At 38.0% G+C, this 18,116-nt stretch overlaps 3 protein-coding genes across 6 annotated transcripts in view; 1 reads left to right on the plus strand and 2 right to left on the minus strand.

The window, feature by feature from the left end:
* The window catches only part of LOC114467603 (DNA topoisomerase 1), a 703,770-nt gene that overhangs the window by 311,428 nt on the left and 374,226 nt on the right, over positions 1–18,116 (minus strand). The gene's annotated exons all lie outside the window — the stretch shown is intronic.
* LOC114467612 (transmembrane prolyl 4-hydroxylase-like) lies at positions 390–17,014 on the minus strand. 4 transcript variants are annotated; one of them, XM_028454047.1, is made up of 9 exons: positions 16,273–17,014; positions 14,339–14,420; positions 7,950–8,143; positions 7,739–7,829; positions 6,146–6,308; positions 5,858–6,043; positions 4,255–4,345; positions 3,975–4,098; positions 390–1,031 (listed from the first exon to the last, which is right to left on the minus strand). In XM_028454047.1, the coding sequence occupies exons 1-9, from the start codon at positions 16,684–16,686 to the stop codon at positions 817–819; spliced, it is 1,560 nt and encodes a 519-aa protein (XP_028309848.1). In that variant the 5' UTR covers positions 16,687–17,014; the 3' UTR covers positions 390–816. The 4 variants fall into 4 exon arrangements, with proteins under 4 accessions (XP_028309848.1, XP_028309847.1, XP_028309849.1 ...); XM_028454046.1 differs by having other exon boundaries at positions 5,858–6,308; XM_028454048.1 differs by lacking the exon at positions 7,739–7,829 and having other exon boundaries at positions 5,858–6,308; positions 8,045–8,143.
* LOC114467616 (secreted frizzled-related protein 5) lies at positions 10,159–13,721 on the plus strand. The gene is made up of 4 exons (XM_028454057.1): positions 10,159–11,014; positions 11,962–12,137; positions 12,203–12,289; positions 13,402–13,721. Exons 1-4 carry the CDS (start codon positions 10,479–10,481, stop codon positions 13,719–13,721), a joined length of 1,119 nt encoding a protein of 372 aa, XP_028309858.1. The 5' UTR covers positions 10,159–10,478.

Below are 18,116 nucleotides of genomic sequence, written 5' to 3' on the forward strand. Positions count from 1 at the left end.
ATGAAACTTTAACATACTATTCAAAAAGAAGACAAAGAGAATCTTGCAGGATTTAAAATAGAATATATAGATGTATAATATTAAAAACTTTAGCTTTAAAACTATTAGATATGTGATATTGATTGAAATACTTTCTTTTTTTGCAGCAACACCAAATATTTCTACTGGACTTTCAAGGAAATGTAAATCATACTGATAACTATACAAATATTATTTAGACTTCAACTGCAGTGAACTGTGTTAGCACATTCTGTAGGATATCTGGTGACACCTAGAGGCCACTACGGTAACGGCAGTATATATATATATATATATATATATATATATATATATATATATATATATATATATATATATATATATATAAAGAAAAACACTCAAATAAATGATTCCTTTACAGTATATTAATAACACAGAATAAATACAATCAAACAGTAACATATCCAGTGCAATATCAAGCAGATATAAATAAGTAATACAATAACTTAGAACACTAAGTGATGACAATAAATAACAACAATAAATAGTTTTAGTCAAATAAATACCCACATAACCTGAATTATGAAAGAAGCCAAATATATAAACCACCTTTCATGGTAAACCAATGAACCATAGCAGAAACCTTTAACACTCCATGATTAAAGCTTGGGACATCAGAAACACATTCACATAGGAGATAAATATACTTTCATTCTTTGATTAAAAATTAAATCAGCTTGCAAAATAAGCCGCCTAAAAAAACAAAACAAAGGTGTGACTATTTATTGTGCAATTGTCATATCAACTGTAAAACTAACGTGCCATCAACTGGTTCAGCTATAGATCCTGATGGAGCTCGCTGTGAGACAGAGGTTGGATTTGCTGCTCCATGCCCGACGTAGTTTGATGTCTTTGAGCGACCAGTTTCTGGTAGTGTGCCTGCTGCATGTAATCTGGATCCACGTTTACCCAGCTGTTGGCTACCCACTTTACTCCACCATGGACTGGGCAGTCCCCATGCAGGGAATACTCATCCAACTCACCCATCCAGCCTGTAGAGGAAAGACCAAAGAAGCATTTGAGGAAACACACCTCAGAAATAATGAATGCAATGAAAACTGACATTTCAACAAACCTTTATAATTTGTGGATTGTACCAACTATAACTTCTTTAAAACATGAAAAGAATGCACATAAGCTCTTTTACATTCGTTTTCATCATTAAGTAGTGCTGTAACGATTCACTCAACTCCCGATACGATTCGATTCACGATACTGGGTTCACGATACGATTCTCTCACGATTTATTTTACAAAATGGGACTGTATATAAATGACTGAAAAATATTCCTTTATTTTTTTGGGGAAAATACTATACTATTTTTCATTGTCAAAAGAATCCCTTGATAAACTATTCAAAACAATGCAATTTAACTAAAAATAAATCTTGAATGAAATAAATAAATTAATAATACAAATGAAGAAGAAGCCTATTATTTAAATTCTGGTTCTATAGTAAACAATACAAAACTGCATAATAGTTCTTTTTCTTTTTAAAAGTGCAACTGAAAAACAGTCATTTTACTGTATTTAGGTCAGATATTTGTTTGAACCAGCAGAGGGCGCTGGTAACCCAGTGGTCGGTTGGCATGCAGTTATTCCATCAGTGAAGAAGAGATGCTATGCTAGCAGACAGAGCGAATAGAAAAACGTGACTTTTACAGATATTCACGTAATATTACAGATATCTTTCATACGCGTTTCGATGTCTTCTTCTTGTTCTTAACTGTTCTGGTGGGTTAAAAACATCCGCCAGAAACGTGTCCGTCTGTAATACCGGTCCGTCGGAAACACTTCCGTTGCGGAAACCCGGTGGCCGGGAAGTGTCAGGTGAATGCATTTAAAGAAATGAACACAAATGCAAAAAGGTCACAACACGAATGCAAAATGGCTACAACAGAAGTGTTAAGTTAAGAACAAGAAGAAGACATCGAAACGCGTATGAAAGTAAGTGAAAGTTGATTAGGATACTCTTATATTTTTCATATCAGGCTATCAAATCATAATACCCGTCCGACTGTCCGACTGTAATACTGGTCCGTTGGAAACACTTCCATTGTGGCCGGTGTGCATTCGTGTTGTGACCTGTTTGCATTCGTGTTGTGTCCTGTTTGCATTCGTGTTGTGACCTGTTTGCATTTGTGTTCATTTCTGTAAATGCATTCACCTGACACTTCCCAGCCACCGTAGGTAAGGAATCATTTATGAATATGTTCAAGAGTAGAAGATGGCCAGAAAGAAAGTATTAGCAGATTTCGCTCGCCGCCAACACTTCTGGATAGCGCCCTCTGCTGGTTAAAAAAAGTACTGCGATTCAATTTTCACAGCATCGATGTGAATCGTTATACCTATGAATAGATTTTTAACTGCCCTACGATTAATCGTTACATCCCTATCATTAAGGAAACAAAACTTTTGTCAAGCTAGTTGCACAATATCACAGTTTACCGACTGTGTCGCATTAATATTCTAATTCTAATTCTAATACTCATTGTTCAAAACAAACATTTTCAGTTAAAATACACATTTCTGGTCTAGTGACAGTTAGACATTAAAAAAACAATGATGTAATGGTTATCCTTAGGTAATGGGTTCCATTCATGGTCGGGGCACCTGGGACCTTTCTGTGACGAGTTTGCAGGTTCTCTTTGGGATTGCATTCGTCACAATGTAAGGAATTGTCTTGATCAAATAGTAGGAATGTGCGCTTTTAGGCTGAACTTCAGAAGGCGAGTAAAATTTAAATCTAAACCATCATCAGTTAAACCATTGGTTAAGGTAGTTATTGAGAATTGAATTCAAACCTCAGCTAGAGTTTGTTCCAATAAGAAACTGCTGTTCACTTCCTCAGTTATTCTCTTCCACAGAGCGTTTAAATTCCACTTTTCACACTACCGAAAAGCACATCTTTGTTTTGTTCCACCTCAGCTGTGAGGATGCAGATTTTCATCTCGGAAACGTTTATCTTCACGCCAACGTTTGTTTGACATCAGTAGACAAACATTTGTATGCTGGGATTGGTCAAATACAAATGTTTTATAAATCACATCTGTCGTAGGACCAAATGTGGACTCAGATTTGCACTGCTTTTCACGCAAGGTTGATAAGTGAAGGCACTTGTATGTTCAGGTCATTTAACACATATTGATACCTAGATGCTTCTCTTTAGAAAAAGTTATAAAAACATAAAATGAATGTGTTAGTGTGCAAGCAAGATTTTCAAAATAAATACCTGTATATAAAAAAATTAAATAAAAATAAAACACTAAAATAAGACATTGTCTAAGACAGAGGTTCTCAACTGGTCTCACCCTGGGACCCACATTTTGCCACGGTCATTAAATCGCGACCCAGTTTTTTTTTTTTTTTTTTTAGAAATCAACCAACCAAGTTTAGTTTTTCAAAAATAGCTGTTGAAAACACTCACAGATAATCTTTTTTAAAACATAAATCTATATATTTTCCTGTGCAACATGCATTTCACAGCAAGTCTGTGAAAAGAAAAGTTCCTTTCAAAATAAAAGACAAGTCCATTTTGAGAGGTACTTATTTTTGACCAGCTGTCTGCGACCCACCCAGTACAGGTCCGTGACCCACTTTTGGGTCCCGACCCACCAGTTGAGAATTGCTGGTCTAAGCCACATCACATTTTTATTTCCTGCCTCTATAGCTTCTGTTGCATGCTTGGTTTGTGGAGTCACACCCTGGACAGGGCGCCAGTCCATTGTAGGGATTGTTCAGTGTTGATGACCAAAAATGTTTTAAGCCACATCGTATTTTAGGCCTAACCTGTAGAATGGCTCTGGATTATGTGGTTTGTTTGCACTCAGTCCAAAAATTCTCATTTGTGACCTTCTTCCTGGACTACACTTTTTGATTTTTCTATAAAGCTTGACATGTGATAAACAAGCTGGCCTGCTAACATGTACTTCCTACCTCGACCATCTGACAGATGGTTGTACCAGAGGAGCGCTGTCCCAGCAGTGGGTTTCATTCTCAGATTCCCTCTGTTGCACGTCTCCTGGGTGTCTGTCAAATCAACTCCATCCTGGACCAGATCCTGGGACCCACAAACAGTAAAAACTACTTGCATTATAGCTATTGAGGTCACCTTGATAATTAATTGTCATTACTGTAAAAATATAGAGGTAATTTGGTGTTATTATGGTATGTAAGTGGGTTGTTGAGTAATGGCGACTGGATTGGACGAACTCACCCGTTCATCATAAGTGCGGTTATCTGCTACAGGGAATGTGGTCTCACCACCTTCCTCTAATGAACTGAGGTAGAATAGCACGGTAAGATACCTGAAACACAAAAGGAAGAGTAGCTTGAAATACACACATTTAAAACCAAAACCAATGCACTATGGTTCAGTGATTCTGATCATGGTACCATGATCATCACACTTTAGATCAGGGGTTCTCAACTGGTCTCACCCTGCGACCCACATTTTGGCACAGCAATTAAATTTTTTTTTAATTTAGAATTCAACCAACCAAATTTAGTTTTTCAAAAATAGCTGTTGAAAACATGTGCATTTAATCTTTTTTTAAATATAAATCTATATATTTCTCTGTGCAACATGTATTTAACAGCATGCCTGTCAAAAGTTTATTTCAAAATAAAAGACAAGTTCAACCAGAGAGGCATAAAGTATTCATTTAATATTTGACCAGCTGTCCGCGACCTACCCACTGACTGTTTGCGACTGACTTTTGGGTCCCGACCCACCAGTTGAGAATCACCGCTTTAAAAGCTTGTAAGAAATTTCCATCCCCATTATTCACAATACAGTAGGTCCAAATGTAGGGGCACCCCTATTTTTTTTGGAAAAGATCTCGGTGGGGTAATTGAGGAACCATCCCGACATAACTGAGTTAAATTTCATAAAAATCGGTCAATTCCGAAATGAGATATGCATTTTTGAAATGTTGCCACTGATGAGAGATAGAGATTTTTTGTATTTCTCAAACTGATCAAGAATGAGTATAAATGGACTAAATGGACTAGATTTATATAGCGCTTTATAACCACACTGAAGCAGTCTCAAAGCGCTTTACATATCAGCTCATTCACCCAATCACTCTCACATTCACACACCAGTGGGACAGGACTGCCATGCAAGGCGCTAGTCAACCACTGGGAGCAACTTAGGGTTCAGTGTCTTGCCCAGGGACACTTCGACACATAGTCAGGTACTGGGATCGAACCCCCAACCTCTCGATCAGAAGACGACCCTCTACCACCTGATCCACGGTCACCCAATGATCTAGATCCCCCTAAAAGTGTAATGGAATCCTCCATGGTGCAAACTGTATCTTTGGTTAAAATTTTGTCAGAATCTGTTAAGTAATTTTGATGTAATCCCGCTAACACACAAACAAAAATAAATATTGGTGAAAATAATACCTCCCTGGCAAAGTTAAAACAAGGTCAAAATTAATCCTTTCGTTTTCGACTCGTTTTTTTTTATGGGCGACCCCCATTTCTTTTTGTAAAAATGCGATGAGATGCACAATCTGGATCTGATCTGGATGAAACTTAGTGGCATAACTGGGTCAAATTTCATAAAAATTTGTGAAATAAGAACCAAGATATGAATTTTTGAAATTATGCCAATGATGAGAGATGGATTTTAAGATTCTTTAAACTGATCCAGAATTTAATGGAATCTTCTATGGCGTGTGGTCTTTATTGGTTTACATTTTTTGTCAAAATCCATTACGTACTTTTGACGTAATCCTGCTAACAGACAAACACATAAATAAATTATGGTGATAATGCTAAAACAACCAAGTTGAGTAATATGAACATACCTGCAAAAGACTTCCGTGAGGGCAGAGGTGTTTCCAACCAGCCGTGTGTGTGCACAGGATGTCTCTAAGTGTTCAGGGCTACTATCATGGTGAGCATTACTGAAGTCTCCATTCTCATAGCGGAGTACCTGCAGAGGTTCACTCAGCTCCACCAACACAGAGGGCAAGCGTGTCAGACTGGTTACTCTAAGGAATGTGGGGAAACAACAAAATACAATGTTACGCGGGAGTGAAAAATGTGCTGTTTTTGGTTTCAGAACAGGACAAATTGGGAGTGTGGGGAGTGACCTGTTCCTGAGGGACTGCAGCACATGGTGAGATGCTGGACCTTGGTAAAGCCATGTGTGCTTGCTTTTCTGTTTGAACTGACTGTGCAGCTTCACATTCCCTTGCTGTCCTGGATGCTGGGACACATCATAAACATGACTAAAGTCCCATAATGTCAGCATCCCTGTCAGACACAAAGATGACCACAGATCCTTATAAACATTTACAGTTTTCAGTTGCATGTCAGTTCTGTTCAGTTAAAACTAGGGCTGAACGATTTTGGAAAATAATCTAATTGCGATTTTTTTTCCTCAATATTGCGATTGCGATTTAATTAATATGCGATTATTTCTTCAACGGCCTCTTGTCATGTATTTTTCAATGAACACAAGCAATAAATCAATCTGTTTCATAATAAACAATTTCAGATTTATTTAAACTTTAAATAAATATAAAATATACATTTTAAAGCACAGATTACAACAATAAAGCAAACAAATCTGTGGCTTTACCTCTTCAACATATCTAACTAACTTCACGTTTCATGAAACATGTAAACATGTGGACTGCACCTCTTAAACAACCTCTGAACTTAACAGGACAGTACAAGACAGGACAAGAAAAAAAAGAAAAGAAAAGAAAATTGCAGTTCATGATATCGCGATATATCGCAAATTCAATTAATCGTTCAGCCTTAGTTAAGACTCAAACTCTTATACAGTGGGTCAAAACAACCTCCTGTTTTTTTTTCTTCTGTCCTGTCCTCTTTGTACTATTTTATCAACGTGCCTCCCATCATTCCCACTGAGAGACAGAACACCAGCAAAAAAATAGGACGGGGTGTCAGAGAAGAGGCGGAGGTGGGAGCTGTGGGTTCCGGGGGAAAATTAAGAAAAGCTGTTGAAGAACAATAGAATAATCAGTTGCTAATGAGATGGGATGAGATCATGAGACACATCCGGCCTGAACAATGCCTGGCACAATGGGATTGGGACCAAATGGTGTCACCACTCTTCCTGCCTTGCCAATCAAATAGTTAGCACGCAATTATAGTGACACCCGTTAGCCCAGTGGTTCCCAAACTGGGGGACATGGCGGAAAGACTTTCACCCTACCTTAAAGAATTTCTCAACAGCCCACTTCAAACCAAAGTCTCTGTTCTAAATCCATTACCTTCCTCCACATCCCAGGAACCAAACCCCAGACTATGGGAGATGGAACTTTGTGCTCAGCTGTCCCCCCGCCTCTGGAACTCCCTTCCAGAAAGTCTCCTCCGAGCCCCACATACTGTTAATGCTTTTAAAAAGTCTTACCACAAAAAACATAAAAAAAAAAAATTAATAAAAAAAAAAAAAAAAAAAAAAAAAAAAAAGTCTTACCACTTCAAGGAGGCCCTTTGAGTACATGTCTTTTTAGGTTCATAACGGTTGTATTTCCATTTATTTTATAACACTTAGGGTTAGGGTTACTAACCCTAACCGTAACCCTTGCTTTAAATACGAGTGCATTATAAAATGTAATCAATATTATTATTTTTATCATTATGAAAAAGGGAAGCGCGGGGGGGATATATATAAGAGTTTTCCAATCCAGATGAACAAAAGGAGCACCAACCTGTTGGGCAGGTTTCCAGGCTGGTCAGTAACCGTCGAAGATTTTCTGGGCTCAACCAAGTCCCATCTCGAGATCGTGAGTGACTAAATATCTGAGGAAAAGAAGCTTGTTTGACTTGAATGTACTGTAAACTCCCTCTCTGCTTTATAGGATCAAGTCATATTGTTTTACATGAGATTTTTCTTTCAAAGCTACAATGTTTTCTCGTCACCTCTTGCTTTTGAAGCAGCCCATCTTGGTTCAGGTCTAATAAACTGAAGACTTCTTCAGTGCTGAGGCTAAGGAGTGGCGGGTTTGACTCCTGACCTGCACTGGGTCCTGCTGCCTGGCTGTCCATCAGACCTTTGAGCTGAGCCAGCTGCACCACCACACGACATTCCTCCTCCGACAAGAAACCTGGGATCTCTGGGGAAAAAAAAGAAAAAAAGACAAGATGGAAATCCTTGAGAATATCGAAGCTTATGAGACTTTAATTGCAGAAGATGTGAATATATGAGAGGAAATTCTAATAATAATAATACGTAATACGCAAACACAGCTTTGCTTTGCTTTGACATGGAAGTGAACAAAGCCAATGTGCTTCCCATGAAGAATTAAATGAGCATGTTTGCCAAACGCTGAAGATTTTGCAGATCTAGAATCATGACAAAACAGAAGGATCAAAAAAAAATTCCATCCCCATTAATAACAATACAGTAGGTCCAAATGTAGGGGCACCCCCATTTTGTTTGGGAAAGATCTCGGCGGGGTATTTGGGGAACCATCTTGACATAACTGAGCCAAATTTCATGAAGATAGGATCAGAACCACGCCCATGCACGGGAAGGGAGCCGCCTCCGTGTATTAACCCTAATCCTATGGGAGACATCAGTGTAAATGACCAAAAAACAGGAAAAGTCCCAAAATTCTCGGATCGGGTCAGAAGAAAGGTCTTCTCCGCCCGAGTCCGAATATGTGCATCTCTCCTGTGTAGAACTGCGCCTGCTAGAGGCAAAAAACTAAATCATGGTGCACAAAAAGGGCTCATTTCATTGAAAATGTGGCACCAGCGGACGTGTTTTATTCCCCCGAGTCTGAATATGTGGTTTGTTTTCGGCTAGAGGCCAGATCATGCCCCTTGGAGGCCGCGGAAGTTTGGTGTGCTTCAGCAACAGGGTCGGTTTATGCTAATGATGGCTCCGTTACGTAACAAGGCTATGATTTCTGACCCACCCATTAAATCCTGAACACAGAAATTTGAAACACCGTTTGTGAAGCCTCGCTCCGCAATTACATTATAAATGGTTGAATGGCTTTTTACATGTTTTAAGGAATACATTTATGACCTATTTAATGTGTTTAGAAGCAAATGGCTGAATTTGCTTTACGCGGTCTTTAAAACTCAAAAGCGTTGCAGACGCATGTCACAAAGGCGTGTGCTGCACATCTTAAGAGGTGTGTGGATGATTGTCTCTAAGTGGATTAGAAAAGTTTGTGTTAACAGAGCCTCCTTGATCTGTCAGACGCCTAAACTGATTAGAATGCTTAACAAAAGCTTTTGGGGGTGAATTCAGACATAGTCTGATGAAAACAAACTCAAAAAAGAAACAAGTGCAATTTGAAATAAAACTAAATTATCCATCAACATGCACCAACTCTAATACATGATCTGTATTTATTTACTGAACGGAACAAGTACTTGTTACTGAGAGAGTTTGTGCAGACTTTGTATCCAAAAACAATGTATTCCCTGAAGCCTCTCCACTGTGAGTCATTACTGCAGTAGTTTAACTCAGAGGTGGTTGTACATAATAAACACAACACAGGACATTCTCTGGAGGGATGGAGACAAACTCAGGCTTCTGACATTTTCAGGTAATGCAGAAGATTAAATTACTCTGATGGTGTCAATTGCTTTAAAGCCAAAAGTGTCACATTTCACACGGTCATTCTGTGATATGTAAATTACCTCCTAAATTTGGTTTCCAATGTTATTTTAGTAATTTGAAGGATTATCTTTATAGATTATAAGATCATCCGATGATTAAGATTATGCCCTATTCATATATTGTGTATAAACAACCCTTAAATATATTTATGAGGGGACAAAGTATTTCCCCCTTGTTTCAATCTGGCAGCCCACGTTTCCCAGTCATTTTCTTTTCTAATGAAAAGCTTCCGGCAGCCTGTCGGCTTGGACAGTAAAGGTTTTGTTTGTCGCCCGTGTCTTTCACACTGTACCGTTGGCTAATCCCTACTGTCCGGTCAAGCCTCATTAATCAGAATAAGTGATCTGAATGAAGGGGACTGAGCCATCCTCGGCTCCCTCCCACTGCTGCTCTTTTTCTCTCCCTGGAAAGGAAGTGACCTGCTTGTCTCTACTGGAATCAGGACATGCATGCTCCCCAGTGGGAGAAGCAGCCACTTTTGTCTCACTCACACACAAACTCAAACCAATAAATACAAAAAGTAAGGAAAAAGCTTTAAAGCACTACTTTTTTAACACTTCACATAAGCAGTGCTCAGTCAGACTGTAAACTTGCACATGTATCCAAAGGATCAACATCTTCATACAGGCTGTTATATGTTAGATACCCTCCTTTCTCCCTGTTGTTCTCCACACCTCCCCTTCCTATGCAAATCTGTTTACCACCGACTATAAAAACACCTATGCTGCCCTCCTTCTTCCCACTTTTACAAAGAGATCGTCATTAGCTCAAGAGCAACACCTCAGGACTATCCCACTGTTGCAGTGTTGAGCATGGCTCACTTTTTCACCAGGATATTTTCCCATTCAGACTCCCTATTATTTTTCCTTCTCCTCGCTGGGCCTTACAGTCCCTTTGTAGTCAATGCTGGTAGAGTACAGGCAGGGCTGGAAGGACAGACGAGGGCAGACGGAGGGCTTCAATCCAGAGTACGGGGAAAGAGCAGAATTAGGCCAAGTATTGCAGGCCAAAGTTGGATTGGATTGGGACCAGGAAATCCAACAGGGCAGACAGCTGACGGTTGGTGGGACACGCATGAGTCAACTCATTATGAATCCACACTATCTATGGCTGAAGGAAGGCTATGGGAACCCCGCAGCTCCTCTCGCTGCATTCCCATCCCACCGGCCATGGCCTTGTGCCACAACATTGGCTACGACACGATGAGAACGCCCAACCTATTGGGCCACGAGTCTCTGGCTGAGGCTGTGCAGCAAAGTACCAGTTGGTTGCCACTGCTGGCCAGAGAGTGCCATCCTGATGCTCGAGTCTTCCTCTGTTCTCTCTTTGCTCCCATTTGCCTCGACAGGTAAGTTTCTCTCAAATATTAATCTGCAATAAATCAATCCAATAGCTCATCAATTTCAATAAACAGTGAATGCATGACACAGAAGCAATGACTCCATTGTTAAACCAAAGATTAGTTGTCTATAGGAGTGGAAGGATACACTCAATCAACAATTCCATTTGATTCTCAATATTGGGTCGCCAATGAAAATAAATAAATAATAATAAATCATTTTTTAAAAGTGTATTTAAATCGTCAAGATTTTTTCAAAAACAAATATATTTTCTTTTTATAACCTTCTTACAAACCATTTGAACTCATAAACCTGCAAATTTCTTAATTTATAAAATGATCTTATAGATATTTTTTATTTTTTAAACAAATAAGATAAACATATAAGAAAATTTTTCAAATGCTACATGCAGTGAAAAAATGGAGGTGATTTTCTTTTTTAGGGTGCAGCTTATGTTCCTGGCTTAAAATGACATTGTTATTCTTGAATGGTTCCTTCACTGTTTTTTTTTTTTTTTTTTTTTTACAAATGTGGTTTAAAACCTTTGTAGTTATTAGAAGATCTATGCCTAACAAAACACATTACTTTGCACCATATCTGTTTTATTAACTTTTAAATACGGGACTACTTTAATGTTTCAGAGCCTATGTCCAGCCATGTTGAAATCACATGATTGATGATGTCACAAGCCCCATTTGCCTGTAAACATCCTATTGTTTCCTACTAGGGTGAAACTTTCAGCCTGCTTTTTAAATTATTTAACCAGCTTTTTCAGTCAAAATGCCAATGTGTGCTTGTTTGTGGCATAGATCTCTATATGCTCCCTACTTCTAGGCAGTGGTGGCTTAAGAGTTCCAGAAGCAGGCGCTACACTGTAGTTGCCTCTTTCCACAAGCAGAGGAAAAAAACACTCTACCAGTTTATGTGACAATAAAGTTATCTTCTTTATCATCAGGTTTGTATCACCCTGCAGAAGTTTATGTGAATCTGTGCGAGACAGCTGTGCACCAATCATGAACTGCTATGGCTACCCTTGGCCTGAAATTCTGCGGTGTGACCAATATCCTGCAGACCACCTCATGTGCATCTCCTCCATCACCAACACCACTGCAGATAGCGGAGGCCGCAGAGGTGAGAGACATGAATAAGTTGACCTCACGCCCCAAATGATTTAATTAGCGCTTTGATGTTGTCAGCACCTCAGGCGAGCTGCCAGGATTGTGAGCTGGAGCAGGCGTCCTCCTCGAAAGACACCCTGGAAATATTTTGTCGGAGTGATTTTGGTCAGTATCTTTTTCTTGCACAGATTTTACGTTTAAAATAGTTGAGAAGTTGATTTACACCATGCATGTCAATTGTCACCAAGTCTTGATGTCAGGGTTGGGGTCAATTACATTTCTCAATCACAATTACGCCTTTAATTATCCATGTTCAATTACAACTCAATTACGATTAAGGTGACTGGCATTTTTTCCAATTACAACTAAAATTACAATGGTTATTTCCCCCGAAAGTCAATTACAATTACGTTCTCAATTACTAAAGTTCAAATTTAATTCATCACAATTACTGAGCCTTTAATAAATAAATAAGCCCATAAAACGTAACCTTCCTCTTGTGTTAGCATCTCTTATGATAACGGGTCAATTTGGCCCATGTCTTAAATCAGCTGTAAAATACACTTTAAAAATATTATCTATCATCTATATTGTTTCGTGGTTACCTTGTTAGGCTTCCTAATCAATGAAAATATTGGTATTCATATTTTTGGTGTGGGCGTCTGGGCCTTTTTTCTGGCAGCATACCTCTTGATTTATACTGTGTGTGTGTGTGTATATATATATATATATTTATAAAATGATACTCAGAACTGACTGTAAGTTTTGTGTTTAATTACATTATAGTTTTTTATGGAATTTTGAGACCAATTGCAATAACAAACTCAATTATATGAACTAAATAAATTACAATTAAAACAAGATTACAACAGCAACAGATTTTTTCAATTACAATTAGAGTTATAATTACACCATATTTGGAATTACTTATCAACTACACAAATACAATTATAATTGACCCCAACCCTCAGTTTAGTTTAGTTTAGTTTGTTTCGAACATGTAAAAATAAAAATAAAGGAAAAAAAAAAAAAAAAAGCAAATGTAAAAAAAGTAGTACGGACAAACAATGACTTTCTATATAAATGTAAGAAGTATAAACTTATTTGATCCCACCCCTTCTCCATTAATTCATACATTTTTTTTTTTTATTAATCTAAGTTTTTAACGAATGTATGTTTTTATATGAAATACAAATTTTACAATATGCTTGTACTGTTTTCCTATATACATACAGTATATACAACCCTGCTTGATGTTTTACTTTTTGCTCCCCCAGTTGTGAAATTGCGTCTGACGAGGCTCAAATACAGTCCCATTAGTCTGTCCCAGTTCTCTCTGGCTGCTAAACTGGACGTCCTGAAGCACGGACCTTTGCTCGGTGGAGAGATACGCTCACGCATTGAGCTGTGGCTGGAAAGGGACGCCACCTGTGTGAGGAACATGACAAGGCAACACCCTCAAGGCGGCACGTTCTTGGTGACAGGAAGAGTGCAGGGTGAGCGCCTGGTGGTGGACAGGGCGTACGCCTGGCAGAGACGGGAAAAGAACTTGGTGGCTGCGGCACGCAAATGGAAACGTCACCGTTGCAGGAGCTGAGACTGTGTTTCCTGAGGCAAAAGATGATTTTAAACCTGAAAGCAGCGAGACGCCTTAAATTGACCACCTTGGATTTGTATTAGTGTAAATAAATAGTGATTTGGACTATTACATTGTGTAAACTGGTAGAAAATACAACTTCTAATACCTCTAGAATCAATTAAGTACTTATACTTTATCTTTATACTGTTGTTTTTCGGAAAATATTTATTGTTTTTTTTTTTTCTTTTTTCATTTCATTCCATACCTGAAGTTCCTTCACTTAACCCTAGGCTTATATGAACCCTAATAAATTTAATAAGTATTTTTCCCCAGACAAATCTAGAACAAAATTATACACTCTTGAAGATGAAGAAAAACTCATAGGAGTTATTCACATGACATATTTCAAGTTTCCTCTCCCCTATTTGTCAAGATTTTGCTGGGAATGTTTTATTTTATTTTATTTTTGTAAAAATAAATAAATACATAAACCGTATCTAAATGATGCACATTCTTTGAGTTTTAACGGGAAAAATTCTTGTTCGTATTTGGCTAAACTTGCAGATGTGAATGTTTTGATTAAAGCTGAATAGTACTATTTAAATATGCTTATTATAACAATGTACTGTACTGACCAAAGAGCAGAGGTTTCAGGCTGAGTGTCTTCATCTGGTGTGTTTTGCCAGGCACAAGGGACACCTGCTGGATATGTCCAACCTGTAGAAAAACAGCATCGCTCGTCAATAGATTGTTGCATGAAAAAGGCGACAATTTTTGATATTATTTTGTCAAAACATTGCCATCGGTCGCAGTAACTCATCCATGGAATAATCTAAACAAAAACACATATTTCGCTGCTTCTCATTTCCAAAGTTTCTACTAGGGTGGGAACCTCTGGGTACCTCGCGATACAAAACTCACATTAACAATTATCTCACGATATGACGATACCGCAATTATCCATATATTGGTCAGAAATCAATCTACGATAATCCATGACATAAGAAAAAACAAAGATTAGGTGAAAATATATTTTTAATTTATATCTCTGAAATACAATAAATTGAAAAAGTGTCCTGTGAACAGTGACACTATTTTAGTGCAACATTTCTGTAAATAAGTGTCAACATACCAAATGTAAATGAATAAGTATCTCCAATAGTTTCTGTAAACAAAAAATAGGGTCTTTCCTACCAGTGACACCATTATGGTGCAATATCCCAGTAAACAATATATTGGTTCCTTCAACTAACAGTGACAACATGTCTGTGAAGACGTACCTGAACATTTTAGTGAAAAAGCAGAAAAGGTTTTTAAAAAGTAGCGCGAGCATATCAATAATCGATCGCGTGAAAAAATATTGCGATATATCACCGTATCGAGATATCGTCACACTCCTAGTGGCTACAGCAAGTCAGTGCAGTGTATATGATAAATGTAGATAATTTGTTTTAAAGCAAAATACCCCCATACCTCAACTATGGCTCAAACAGGGGTCTTTCATTAGGAAACCAAAGAATCTACTCCTACACTTACACAGGAGTCTCGTCTTAGTATTTTAAGGCAGTTTAACCATTTAAAAAGGCCAAACAAACAAATCCACTTTTTCTTTATTTCTTTTTAAAGACACTGGAGTCTGTCTTAGAATATGTTTGTTGTATTGGAAAAAGCCTGAATGAAAAGACAAGGAGATCCTTGGTTTTGATCACAAACAAAAGGAATGGGATTGAGTGATTGATATCAGCCTGGGGCAACAGCAGTAATCCTGACAGTGCAGTAGGAGTCCCTATTTTTTATATCTAGTAAGGAATGTGTAGAGTAGATTCTACACAGAATCAGCCTAAATTTGCTTCCTTTGGGGTTGATAAGTTAGCCATGGAGCTGAAAGTAGAGCTGCTCCTGGCTCCAATGGCATCTGATATTTCCTCTGCAAATGAGGTAATAGTTTCACCCATGTTTCTTCATTTGTTTGATTGTATTTTAAGTAGGATTACATCAAAAGTACTTAACTGAAAATGACACATTTTTAACCTAAGATAGACCTTAGGCCACATGTGTCAAACTAAAGGCCTGGGGGCCAAATCCGGCCTTTTTGAGCATCTAATCCAGCCCGCAGGAGGAAGTAAAAATGACACCAAAAACATGTATCAATGTGTAAATTCCAAAATAATAGGGGTGTCCCGATCCGAAATAGATATCGAATATCGGTCCGATGTCAGCCAGAAAATGAATATCGGATTTTATCGGACTGCATCTAAAATTTTCGATATAATATGTATTGTTTTTTTGGATTCCGGTAACGTCATCTTTTGTACGATAGAACAAAAAATAGAATATGGATATGTATTACATACTCGGAGATACTTCCAAAAAAATATCGAGATATGAGTTTTGGTCCATATCACCCAGCCCTACATTACATTATTGTGTTTCTTTAAGTGTGCAGGAGTAGGAGGTACATGGATTCAGGTTAAATGTCTGAAGGGTAAGAGACTGTTAATAGCTTGGGAACCACTGCTGTATGGGACACTTCCTAGCTTAAATGGCGCACATTAACAGTGTCTCTCACCCGGATTCCTTCGATCCTAGGAAGACTCAGGCTTTGACTGTGGTCCTGGTCCTGGTGCTGTCTGAGAGGTGGAGGTGTAACGCTGCTGCTGCTGCTGGCTGGTGCTGATGGGGAGCCCCCATCCCCGGTAACCAAACTCCCGGGGCCGTTGTTGTAGTGCACGTAAAGGAGTAGGGCAATGACATTCACGATATAGACGTGGAAGAAGACCATAACCACTACAAAGTATGCTCTGGAGCAGACATTGCTCCTCTGGATGTTTAGTCGTGTGGAGCGAAATGGGAGCGGTGAGGTGAATGCAGAGGATGGAAATCCTAGAGGTAATTTGTCACTGCTGTCATATTCCTCCTCCTCTTCTTCTTCTTCTTCTTCTTCTTCTTCCTCCTCCTCCAAGTTCTCATAATCGTCCTCCATGTTTGTACTTAGCGAAATCAATGGCAATGTAAACGTTTTTAGAAACAATAATTTATTGACACCGGGTCAGTGTGTGGGCTATCGTTAGCTGATGGATGACATTAGCATCACAGATTAGCTACCAAAAACAACCGCTGGTTGTTTAGATGGGAAAGTAGCGACAAAGTCTCTGCTGCTTTTACCCGTAAAGACTGGGCCGCCTCGATGGAAACACTGCCGGTGGATTTCCTCTCAAAAACACATGTGTCATCGTTGAATAAATTGGCTTAATCCGTGTTAGCTAAAGTGAGTTGCTGTCCCTGACAACCAGTTTATCAACATCACTTCTTCTTCGTCTGACGTTTATTGGCGGTTTTAAAACGCATGTAGACGCATTACCGCCACTCAGTGGTAATGCGTGTGGACTAAGGACCTTTATATTATTTAAGGCTGCTATTCTCGATAATTTGTATTAAATAAAAATGATAGTGTAGGCCTCATATATCAATGAGTCTAACATGATTTACTCAAAAAAAAAAAAAAAAAAAAAAAAAAGAAAAAGGTCAAAATTTCTTCTTGACTTTACATCCCACAATGCAATGCGCGTAAATGTCAACAAACACAGCGTTCACGGTGAATATTAAAAAATAAAAAAGCTTCTTTATATATATATATATATATATATAACAAATGATATTCGATGTATTGATCAATGAGGCATACACAATGATTTTATCTAATAAAAAATTAACAGGGGTTGCATTTTTAATTATTTTCTTTCACATTGTGCACTCGTTCCTCTAGATGTAGCTATTGTCCCTTTCTCCTTTCTCTACCTGAGTCCTGACTGTAGGTTCGACATCCCAGTCCATAGATTTATATATATTTTTTAAACAAACAACTACAAAAAATACAGACGATCAAAACACAAAACACAACATTGACAATCAAGATCTAAACAGAAAAAAATAAATAAATAAATAAATAAAAACTTAGTGACAATATTAGTAGTCAGTTGGGGTAGGACGATATATTGTGTGACAAGACATTGAGATATTAAAATGTTACAAGAACCATCATCGATGGTACGCGATATTGCGACGTTGGCGGGTTTTGTGGGAGTGTTGGTGAAGCATACTTTTACTTATAAGAATAAGAATAATTTGATGTTTGAAAAACTTGTTATATATCTGTGATCTAATATCTGTTTTTGCATTCTCTTTGCAGAGTGACACTTAAATAGGAAAAAAAAAGGTCTTATTTATACTATTGTTTATCAAGAATTCACTTGAGTTGAAAAGGTTATACCCTGTTGTGTAAATATGCCTAGAATTAGTAAAAAAAAATAAATATATAATAATTATAATAATTGTCATCTCATAATGTAAGTGTGAGCTCAGTATTGTTCATCATCTTGGGAACTTTGTATATTTTTAATTAGAAACAGGAAA

This window comes from Gouania willdenowi, chromosome 7 (genome assembly GCF_900634775.1).
Source record: "Gouania willdenowi chromosome 7, fGouWil2.1, whole genome shotgun sequence".
In the NCBI taxonomy this organism is placed as follows: Eukaryota; Metazoa; Chordata; class Actinopteri; order Blenniiformes; family Gobiesocidae; genus Gouania; species Gouania willdenowi.

Excerpts from the sequence above, each read along its gene's own strand:
- LOC114467616 (XM_028454057.1), top strand. The coding sequence starts at position 10,479 with ATGGCTCACTTTTTCACCAGGATATTTTCCCATTCAGACTCCCTATTA. Across the intron at positions 11,015-11,961 it reads GCTCCCATTTGCCTCGACAG|GTTTGTATCACCCTGCAGAA; the intron begins GTAAGTTTCTCT and ends CTTTATCATCAG. Across the intron at positions 12,138-12,202 it reads AGATAGCGGAGGCCGCAGAG|CACCTCAGGCGAGCTGCCAG; the intron begins GTGAGAGACATG and ends TGATGTTGTCAG.
- LOC114467612 (XM_028454046.1), bottom strand. The coding sequence starts at position 16,686 with ATGGAGGACGATTATGAGAACTTGGAGGAGGAGGAAGAAGAAGAAGAA. Across the intron at positions 14,421-16,272 it reads CTAGGATCGAAGGAATCCGG|GTTGGACATATCCAGCAGGT; the intron begins GTGAGAGACACT and ends GTTTTTCTACAG. Across the intron at positions 6,309-7,738 it reads CCTGGAAACCTGCCCAACAG|GGATGCTGACATTATGGGAC; the intron begins GTTGGTGCTCCT and ends TGTGTCTGACAG.